The sequence below is a fragment of the Hippopotamus amphibius genome, chromosome 1 (genome assembly GCF_030028045.1).
Source record: "Hippopotamus amphibius kiboko isolate mHipAmp2 chromosome 1, mHipAmp2.hap2, whole genome shotgun sequence".
Lineage (NCBI taxonomy): Eukaryota > Metazoa > Chordata > Mammalia > Artiodactyla > Hippopotamidae > Hippopotamus > Hippopotamus amphibius.
Genome location: NC_080186.1, coordinates 104929984 through 104940705, shown reverse-complemented (window position 1 = coordinate 104940705; position 10722 = coordinate 104929984). Strand labels below are relative to the sequence as shown.

The following is a 10722-nucleotide window of genomic DNA, read 5'->3' as shown; positions in this document are numbered from 1 at the left end:
CCATTGGCCAGAGCAACCAGGACCTTCTGTGCCACCCAATGCCAGAGCCAGGCCTGCCCTCGCTTAGGAGTCACTTGGGCACTATGTGGGGGTGATATGAAAAATATTTAACGAGGCTATGAAGGTGCTGCCCATACCCTGCACGCGGGCAGAATGTCAGCCCTGGTTCAGCTGCAAAGCCCCCAGGAAGGCACCGGTCACTGTCACCACTGCACAGAGGTTCCCAGCCCCTCCCACTCCCTCTCTTCACTACTTTTACTCTAAGCCCTAGGACTTCCTCTGGTGGCCCTGGGATCCACTTCATTAACACTGACTCCTGCTGGCTTGGAGCAAAGCCTGCTCCCCTGCTCAAGGTCAGCATGTGAGCGAATGATTTTCCAGTTGCCTGGTTACATTTTCACCCTAAGGTTGGCAAAGAACTTCTCTATGTGCGCAAAAAAACCACCCAGGACAACCTACAGCAGGAAAGAGGATGGAGTGATGACTAGATAAGGGTGTCGCGGCCTGGTATACTCATCTCAAGCAAGAATACCAACATGTTACATCAAGACAGATGTGGAGAGTGGTCCAGCCCACTGACCGTGAGGCAACTTCCGGTCTCCAGGGGACATAGTAAACACACACACACACACACACACACACACACATCTCTAAATCTCAGAGTTCCAGGAGTAAGCATTCTGAGGCCAGTTCCCTCCTGTCCCAGTATTTGTCTGCCTGCATCACTTAGCTTTCAACAAATCTTCTGCTTCCCAGCCACAATACACAAGAAGGAAATTCCACTCTAAAGGTAGGTGGTGCAGTTTGTGCCACCAACCACAGAGTAACGCGAAGGAGTAAACAGAATCCTGCCTTTTTAAATTTAGGAAAGTTTAGGTGGAGAGCCACAGGACAGGGTGATGTAGTGAGGGCGTCCTTCACAAGCCACCCATGTCTAGTAAGATATTTGGGGGTGCTCATGTAACCTGGGTTTCTAGAGTTGTTTTGACCACCTTAGAGCACAGAATACGGTTTGTCTAGGGGCTTTTGAGGAAAAAGGCTGGGAGACTGAAGATTGAGCTCAATTTTTAACTAAGTTTTAACTTAGTGAAATCAATCTCAGCCTGTTTTTCTAGCTACTGAGGGGCTCCAGTGCTCACCCCCACCCCACCATATGCTCCTTGATCTCTTCTCAGTGGGAAGGAACGGGCTGTCTGAGGTCAGGACACCCCGCGTCCAGATGTGGCAGAATATCACCACAGGGGCAAAGGGAGGGCCCTTTGGTGCATGGAATTCTATGTAAGTGACTGAGTGAGACCAGCTTGTCTACTCTTAAAAAGAGGCATAGGGATGAAGAAACCAAGTGCCTTGGGCACTTCCCATAAACTGCCTTTTAATCCATTCAATCCTGAGGCATCATTACCCCTCTTACTGATGAGGGAACAAAGGCTTAGGGGAATTAAACCCTGTGTCCAAGGTCAAAGCAGCTCAGAGCCGCCTTGCTGTTCATGTCCGGGCCCATCCTTTTCCAGGTCTGCTTCCGCAAGGCCCTAACATATGAGATCACGGCAGATGTCAGCACAGCGAGAAGCTATGGGTGGAGTTTCTACCGACCTTTGGTTCAAACACAGAACTGAGGCCAGTGATGGGTTTGCTCCTGCCATCGCCAATCAGCTGCCCTGTGCCAGACCTTCTTAGCCTGTGTAAATCTCCAAAACAGACGCTATTGGGCATAAGGTAGGAAAGGATCATCCCTTACTGATGGAGGGGAAAACACTCAAAAGATGAAACCCTTAAGATACGGGAGTGCCATTCTGCCATGTTTCATGAAAATCATCTTAAAATCAAGTAATATACTGTCTATCCCATATGAAACTGGCTTTGTGAACTCGCCAAATATCCTTGGGCCCCGTGCCTTTACGCACACTTTCCTCACCTTGTGAAATCTTTCCAAACATCTCCTGGGAACCACCATCCTCAGTTCAAATTACTTCCTCCTCTGATCTCAGCAGAATTCATATACACCTGTTGTGGCACTTTGTCCTGCTTCCAGGGACTCCTGTGTGCTCTGTCCTCCCCACAGGTGGAGACCTCTACCAGGGCAGTCTGAGCTTTAACCCTTCCCCGAGGCAGAGCCTCTAACCCAGTGCCTGACACATAATGCTGTCCATGTTTGTTGAATTATATTTTCAATGTGCATCTCTATTCCAGGATGGAAGGGATATCTGAAACAGCACAGGAATTAGCTCAAATACCTTGAGTTTTGCTCTGTAAAAATGCCTCTTGAGAACTTGAGAGGCAGGAGAGGGGTCCTCTTCAGAGCACCCACAGGCAGGCATGCAGTCCGTCCACCCATCTGGGTCTCCCTTTACGTGTCCTACCCTCCTGCAGCCAAACCCAGCCCCACGGCGGCCCGCAGATGCCCTCTGGTGGCTCTTTAGGGTAAGGACAACACAAAAACGCCCAGAGTATGGGGTAGGCTCTTTATTGGGTGGTTATTGCCTTACCACAGGGGTCAGATGAGACACAAGCAGTGTCAGCCCCGGAAACGTGGCTCTCCTCTCCCAGTGGGTGTGTTTCTTCAGGAAATCCCGCGAGGGTGGGACAGGGGAGCCCCAGGTTAGAAGCAGAACTGGAAAGCCTCGGTCACGTGCTGCTTCCAGGGCTCCAGGCTGGGCAGCAGGGAGGAGATGCCCATGACGTGCCAGGTCTCGCCATCGGACACCACTGAGGTCTGGTAGGACAGCAGCTGCACTCCTGCCTCCGCCAGGAGGCCTGGAAGTAGAAGAGACCCCTGGTTGGCACAGGGCTTCTCAGGGGAAGGTGAAGCAAGAGGCTGGGAGCGGGCCAGGTCTGGGATTCCTGAGATCAACGTTGCAATGGAGGTGATGGTCTCAGAACCAAAGAGCTGAGACAGAGGGAACAAAGCACTCTGCCCAACTCCCTCACTCTTCCGGAGGCTCTAGGAACACTGCCCATCGGGCAAAGCAGGGGAGGGAACATCAGCCACAAAGAGCCAGAGCAACCAGCCGGACTTGCTGGCTGCCAGTCCTATCCAGACCATTAGCAAGGGAGAAAAGCGGAGGGAGGTTCCTCTGGGCAGCTGGCAACGACAGTGAAATTAGCCCCTCGGAGGCCTGTGAACACATTCACTCTCTGCCAGGCTTGGAAGGGCTCCAGAACCCCCCGCAGCCGGGGCGCCAGGGGCCTGCAGCAGCTCCAAGATGCCCACGACATCTGGAGGGGAGGCCCCGGCCACCGCCGGGCCTGCAGTCAGAAGGAAACCTGCAACTCAACGGCTCTACAGGCAGGTCTAAATTGTGTCCTCAGTGCGGTGAGCGCCTGGCTAATAATAGGGGCTCTGGGGTCCTACTGCCACACCGCTCTGAGACCTTAGATGAGGCACTTAACCTTGGAACTCCGTATCCACTCCCCGCAGGTTCTGGAAACTGCTACAGACCCAGTGATGCCCACAGGCATGGAGAGGGGCGGAATGAGGCAGAAAAGTCCGTGGAGCCCAACCCCAGGACACAGCCCTCCACACATGCCCGTCCCTGCCTCGAGGGCACCGGCCAGCCCTCCAGGCCCTCCTCACCAATCGTGGCCGGCAGCATCGCAGGGTTGGAGGGCTGAGCCCGGAACACGAGCAGGGGCAGGCCCTGGTGGAGAGGCACTTCTGGTCTGAAGACAGCTCCGTTGAGCGCCTGCAGCACAGGCGTAGTGCCCTGGACCAAGCCCACAGCCTGGTAGGGGGCACCCGCCAGGGCCACGGTCAGGAGGCATTCCCCGCTGCCCTGCACCCCTGGTGCAGCAGGCTTGTGGGCGGTGGTTACCTGCAGAGAGAAGGCAGAGAGGCACAGTGACGCCCACCCCCGCCATCGGCCTCCCTGCCAATCTGTAGGGCTTCAGCGTGGCCACCACGCTCAGCAATTCAGGGTGGGGGGAGAGGGCAGATGGGCAAGCCCCGTGCCCCTGAGCGTGAGCTTCCTCCCTAAAGGGCGGGCAGAGACCTCCCTGGTACAGGTAGAGGCTTGGAGGGGAGGGTGGGACGTGAGGAGAAGGCGGGACGGAGGGAGGCAGGACTGTGAGAAGGGCCGGGATGCGCAGGCCCGGTACCCGAGTCTGATCCAGCCTGGTCCCTCCTGCTACGACTTACTGCTCCCTGCGCAGAAGCAGTGGTCTGCCTGGGGTGTAGGAGAGCAGCGGGGAGGAGAGGAAGGGGGACGTGGGAGCTCTTCTTCCCACTGCTTCTGCCAGCTCCACTCACTGAGAAACACAGATTTCGGTCTAAACAGGGAACAAGAAGGGAAGATGCCACAAGGGGCCGCAGAGGCTAAGAGGATGTGTGGCGAGCTCCCGGAGTTTGCGACTAACCAAGACGCCGGGGGAAGTGGTAAGGGAGTACTGGATGGAGAGTCGGAGGCCGAGCTCGCCAGCCTATCTCCAAGCTCCCGGCCCGGCCCCTCCCATTCACAGAGCACTTTCAGGAGTATTCGTTCGCTCGCAGCAATGCTTGGGGCCGGTGGTATCTCCACTCTGCAGGTGAAGGGATTGCATCTACCTCTCAGGGGCAGATGCTGTCACCTGCAGGACGGGTGCCCAGGGCCCTGGCTCAGTGAGCAGAGCCGCAAGAGGCGCTGAACGCAGGGCAGAAAGGCGGTGCAGACCCGGGATGGAGAGGATGCAGGGGAGGGGAGGGGTACGCACACTGAGGCCGGCCTCTTTCACCAGCAGCTCAGCGTTCACCAGGTTCACATCCGCCTGACGGGAGGCGTCCTTCAGGAGGCCGACGATGACGGCGGGGGCCAGGCCGTTCCCAGAGTTCTTCAGGGATGATCCTGGGGACCCAGGGAGGTCACCATAAGGGCACTGTGTGTTGAACAACACGGGAGCGGGCAACACGGGTTTCCTGGCCCCGAGCTCTGGGTCATGACTCCTCAAGGCCCGGGGGGCCCAACCCCAGCCTGCCAGGCAGCCTGCTTTCCTCTGGGGCATGAAGAGGCGGGGTGGGGGGGGGTGGGGAGGACACACGGGGGGTCCAGGCCAGGACACCGCTGCACTGCCCCACACACCTGCCCCTGGCCAGGCCACCCCGGTCTGCCTGTCATTCGCCGAGGGGACACTTGAAAAATGTCCTACCCTCACCTCTACCCGGCACTCATGCCCTTGCCGGCCTCAGGAAGTGGAAGCGCAGAGGGGATGACTGAAGCACCGGGGCCCACTTCCCTGCCTCGTCTCCTCGGGGCCTGGGCACCCCGGCCAGCGGGGCCCCCGGCTCTGCCCCTGCCTGGTACCGGCAATGCTCGGGGCCCCCCCACCCCCACTCCAGTCTCTCCGCAGGTGAGCAGATGCTCAGCAGTCGATGGGGAGAACCGTCTTCTGCAGGGTTCAGGAGCCCGGGGCCCTCCCTGGTCCCTCAGCCGCGCCTGCACAGGGCTGGACCCACTGCAAAGGCGGCCAGAGCCTGTGGGGGGGCAGCTGCAGGCATTGCCCCCCTCCCCGCTCCCCGGCTGAGCCCCCGAGGACGCCAGCCTTCCCTGAGAGCCCACCTCAGAATGTCACAGAGCCCAAAACGTCCCCACCACCCGCCTCATCTGACACACCCGCCCCGGGTTCTCACTTCTCAAGCGAAGAACCCACGGTTCAGAGAAGGGAAAGTCCCACAGCAGGTAAGCAACCGGGTCAAAACCGGAATACAAGGTTTTGTCACTTTACCCGGCATCCCTCCACCAACCCGACCGCCTTTCCCGGGAAACTCCGAATCTGGTGGAGGTGCCTCCTGCACCCCAAACATGCACATCTTAAAAACACTGCATGAACATGATTAATGAAAATTAAGTATATTTCCCCAGTGACTTTTTATACTAACCCCCCCCCCCCAATCCCGTCCCCACTCGGTAGCAAGCAAGCCATACTGAGACCAAACGTGAGACATGGAGTCACAGGACCAGGGTCACCTCTGAGCCCCTCACTGGTCCATGGCCTGCAGCAGACACAGCCAGCGGGGTGCAGAGTCCACGTCTCTCTTCCCCCTCCCTCTGCAGAGTCCCCGGCTCACCTTGTGTTACCACCTGGATGGTCCCTTTGGGGGACCCAGCCCAGGCTTGCATCAGCGTCCCCAGGGCTTCCGCCAGACCAATCCAAGGCTTGGTGTGTGGACAGAAGGCACTGGTAAGGGCCTGGGCGTTTACCTGCAGAGAAAGGGGAGCAGGGCAGAGGTCAGGAAGGGGAGCAGGAAGACGGGGAGAGGGACATCTCCCTGCGTGTGCCAGCCCCCCACCCACTCCACGGGAGACTTGTTTTTCCTGTGCTGAGGAAGGAAGACAGGTCTTTGACATAAAACATATGGGGAGTCACAGATCCCTTGGTCCTCAAGTGGTGGGTCTCTCTGGGATGGCATTCCTAATTTGCCTTCATTTTAATTTTCTATCTTGACTTTTTTTTTAAATGTGTTTTTACGTTGTCACAAAACACTCTGTCCAAATATCACCATTTTTAAGGCTGGATTTATACATTTTTGTTGTTGTTTGGCTGTGCCACACAGCTTACGGGATCTCAGTTCCCCAAGCAGGGACTGAACCCGGATCACGGCAGTGAAAGCGCTGAATCCTAACCACTAGACCACCGGGGAATTCCCTGGATTCGTATACTTTTGATGATCCTATCACTCTTTGAATGTTGACTCCCGTGAAGTCCACCACAGGCCTGCTGGGCAGTTGAAGGAGGCAGAAGCCACATCTTCTTCTGACGTCGTAAGTCTAGGGTCTGGCCGGCTGGACCCCCACCAGGGGCTTGATAAAAAAGCCAGCTTGTTCTGGGTCAAAATGTCTCTTCCATCTTGTGGCTCAGGCTGTTCTGGCTGAGTGAAGTATCTGGCCACTTACACCGAGAACCATCTAAGAAGGATTTCATTAGAAACCTGGGGTTGGATGCAAATCAGTCAGGCAGCTATAAGAAGTAATGAAAAGAAAACATGGACGCTTCTATTCCTGTTTTCGTAAAGACACAACTGGCAGAGAATTAAAGAAAAGAGAGTCATGATGACAGAAAGGACCAAGGAGACAGGACTCCCCAGCAGACCCTCCTGTGCAAGGGGTTGCCTGACATGATCATGCCCCGCAGCCAGGCCCCCTTTGATCCTCTCCAATGGGCACAGAAAGAAAGGGCAGTGAGTCCCAGAGCTGCAGGAGGTAGATGTGAAGCGCCAGGCAACAGCGGGGGGCTGAGAGCCAGCAGCAGGCAGAGGGAAAGGGCTCAGCCGAGGAGCCCCAAGGGCAGGTGCCACCCCTGGTTCCGTCCCTGTGCGGGCCAGGGCGGTGCTGCCGAGTAAAAGGAGCAGGTCTGTCTTCTCCGGAAGATGCGCGGGAGGCTCCAGGGAAAGCCAGTGCATTTGGGCATCAACCAGAGCCTCGTGCTCGTCTGTGCTTAAGGTTAGAGCAGAATGGAACTGGAGAGAACCCAGTAAAGCATGAGGGACAGGGACTTCCAGGTGGTCCAGCGGTTAAAGACTCTGCCCTCCCAATGCAGAGGGCCCGGGTTTGATCCCTAGTCAGGGAACTAGATCCCGCATGCCACAACTAAAGATCCCATATGCCACAACGAAGATCCCGCATGCCACAACTGAAGACCCAGCACAGCCAAATAAATAAATGTTTAAAAAAGAAAGCAAGAAAAAGAATGAGGGACAGAGGGGTTTCCTATGTGACAAATACGTCTTTCTGAAAAATGCAACTCTACCCCACCAGCCGTTGTGGCTGGAGAGTTCAATTTGCCTAAGTTTCACAATTTGACCAAGAGATGTGACCTCGTAAGTAAGAAGGGGACATTTTGTGGGTCCATTTGAGGGAGCTGGTGTTAAGGAGTCCCCTTCTGGAAAAGGCCTGGAATGCACCACTCCCTAGTGGCTACCTGAATCACTGATAGGGCTGCACCTGCCTTGGGAGTGGGCAGAAAAGGGAAGAGCCCAGCCCAGACTGGGTGGCAATGGTCACGGCAGCCCAAAGCTCGCCTGGGTCCCCACCAGCCTCACGGGGGAGGAATGAGCAGCTCAGAAGCCCCCGGCATGCAAAGGGAATGAGAAAGCGTGCCCTGTCCTGAGCAGCCCACAGACACAGCGCAGAGAGAGGGCGCAGACGTGGATGGGCCACGTGTCTTTGTTGACCACCGAGCTGTGGCCGCTACCAGGCTGTCCGGGCCTGCCCGTCACACCTGTGAAGATTGCGCCCTCCTGCAGGGCAGAAGTGGGCTTCCTTACTTTCTCAGGCTATAGAGGCCATGGTGGCCCGGAGAGCTGGGCTCTGAAACCAGGGCTGGCAGGGCTGAACAAAGCATCCTGTGTCTCTCCTGCCACAGTTCTGTCCTCAGAAGTGAAAAATCCCTGTGCTGAGGGTCAGCCAGGAGGGTCAGGGACCACTCCCTGCCCCGCCCCCACCCTCATTCATTATTGGTTAAATGCTCTGGGAAGAGCCACAGGAGCTGCTGAGAAGCTTGCATCCTTTTTGTTTTGGTGGTGGTGGGTTTTGCTTTTTTTTTTTCTCCTCTGAGAACTTAGAATTTAATTAAAAAGATATAAACTCATGAAACCTTAATAACAGGAGAGAATGTGCCTCATTGCAAAAGGGCTGGGATGGAGCTACTAGAAAGGCCAAGCAAATCCTTGTGAAGGGGTGCGTGGCAAGTGAGCCCCTTGAAGGAGACCTGTGCCTTCCTTATTCACCTCCGTGTCCCCAAAGGGCTCTGACAGTATCTGGTACCCACTGGAGCTTAGGGACCATCCAAAGACTGAATGAATGAGACAGGACTTGAAGCATTAGTCAGTCAGGTTCAGCTTGGAAGAGAAACACACGCTGGGAAGGCCCACTGTGAGCACAGTCGAGAAGCCATGATGTAGGGAAAGTAGGGGCGCCAGCTGGCGTGGGGAAGATGGGCGCAGGCCGTAGGGCAGGGCGCATCCCTGCCCAGGGTTCTAAGAGGGATGGGATGAAAGGCGAGTGCTCCGAGTTACAAGGTGAGAACGCCCTATCAGGGCTTTCTCCATAGGCCGTCCCCCCACCCGCCCCCACCTCGGGCATCCGCCATCACGCCAGCCACACTCCTTCACTCCCAAGGCCTGTGGAGAACAAAGGAGCCTTTCTCCAGAGGCAGGGCGCTGGGAAAACCACAATCTCAGCAGCGAGCCCACAGTGCAACACGCTAAGCTGGCCCCTGCTGCCGGGCCTCAGCTCTCAAGGCTAAGCAGGGGCAGCTCCTGCCATACCCCGCCCAGAGCGCTGGCTCAAGTGCAGTCCCTTATCTTCAGCTCCCAGGGCTGAATCTGGCCACTGCTCAGCCCCACAGCCACCATTCCCAGCAGCAACACGCCCTCCCCCGGCTCCCCCCCGCTCCTGACTCTGGGCCCAGCCCCACATGGTATACTTACAACCCCTGCCAGAGATTTCCCCTTCACCATGTCCACGAACTGGATGGCGATCTCCTCCCCACAGCGGCTCTGGGCCTCCTTGGTGCTGGCACCCAGGTGTGGGCAGCTGATAACATTCTCGTGGTCCACCAAGGCCCGGTCCCGGGGTGGCTCCTGCCCAGAAAGAGACCGTGCTGGGTGGGCTGTTACAGACGGCCCCAGGGAGCTGGAGGGGAAGAGGGCAGGTGTGATGCCGCCTCCTACTTCTGTTTTGTCCAGGTGGTTACCGGACTCAATAATAACCACCTTCTTCATGAATGTTCCATCCAGCAGAGTAGACACAGCCGTAGATGGGATTCCAATCTCAGCTCCACCACTTACTACCTGTGTGCCTTTGGGCCAATCTCTGAGCCTCAGTTTCCCTATCTATAAGATGGGTTAATACTACCTACCTCCTAACACTACTGTGGAGACGATGCAGTAATACAGGAGGTTCTCAACCAGTGGTAGCTGTTACAACTGTTACTGGTTTTTCCCCCTCCCCCCACTGCCCCCAGTCCAGCCCACCCCTGCAGCACTTACTGTCGGCTCTTAGCACAGAGGCAGGCTCTTGGTGGGCACTTCGCGTGGGTGTTGCATCCTGGCTCTCAGCAGGACAGGCGGCCCACCCGGCCACCCCTACCCCACCCTCCACTGCCCCTTCCATCCCTTCCGCTCACTGGGCACAATGCATGGCCCTTGGAAATGTTACTCAGGCCTCCCCTCTTCTGGTCACTCTCCCCAGGACTCTGTGGGCTAGATTTGGCCACACAGGTGTGTGAGTGCCGGCCACAGAGGAGTAAGCGCCAAAGAGAGCCAGGGGAAGGTGCCGTGTTAGGGAGATGGCGATATAAACAAGGGTCCGGCACGCTGACGATGCAGCTGAGAAAGAGGACCAGGTCCACAAACCCAATGCACGGTGTGCCCTGGGCAGGGGACAGACACTGAGTGCTACAGGGGCTCAGAGGACCAGGGTCTGGCCAAGGCCATACAGCTGGTAACCAGCAACCCCCCACTGCCTAATCCAAAGCCCATGCTCTTTCCCCCGGATCTCCAACGCTGGGGTGGGATATTTTTTTTAATTAACTAATTAATTTTTTATTTATTGGCTGCGTTGGGTCTTCATTGCTGTGCACAGGCTTTCTCTAGTTGCAGCGAGCGGGGGCTACGCTTCATCGTGGTGCACGGGCTCCTCATGGTGGTGGCTTCTCTTGTTGCGGAGCATGGGCTCATTAGTTGTGGCTTGTGGGCTCTAGAGCGCAGGCTCAGTAGTTGTGGTGCACAGGCTTAGCCGCGCGGCATGTGGG

The 10722-nt window shown here is 56.6% G+C and overlaps 1 protein-coding gene across 1 annotated transcript in view; it reads right to left on the bottom strand.

Annotated features, from left to right (window-relative positions):
- Window positions 1–2448: 2448 nt before the first annotated feature.
- PHGDH (phosphoglycerate dehydrogenase) overlaps window positions 2449–10722 on the bottom strand; it is a 30957-nt gene continuing 22683 nt past the window's right edge. Inside the window, exons 8-12 of the mRNA XM_057720764.1 lie at window positions 9398–9550; window positions 6038–6170; window positions 4687–4817; window positions 3575–3812; window positions 2449–2754 (exon numbers count right to left, since the gene is read on the bottom strand). Of these exons, the coding sequence (XP_057576747.1) occupies window positions 2600–2754; window positions 3575–3812; window positions 4687–4817; window positions 6038–6170; window positions 9398–9550 (810 nt within the window). The 3' untranslated portion in view covers window positions 2449–2599. The remainder of the gene's footprint in view (window positions 2755–3574; window positions 3813–4686; window positions 4818–6037; window positions 6171–9397; window positions 9551–10722) is intronic.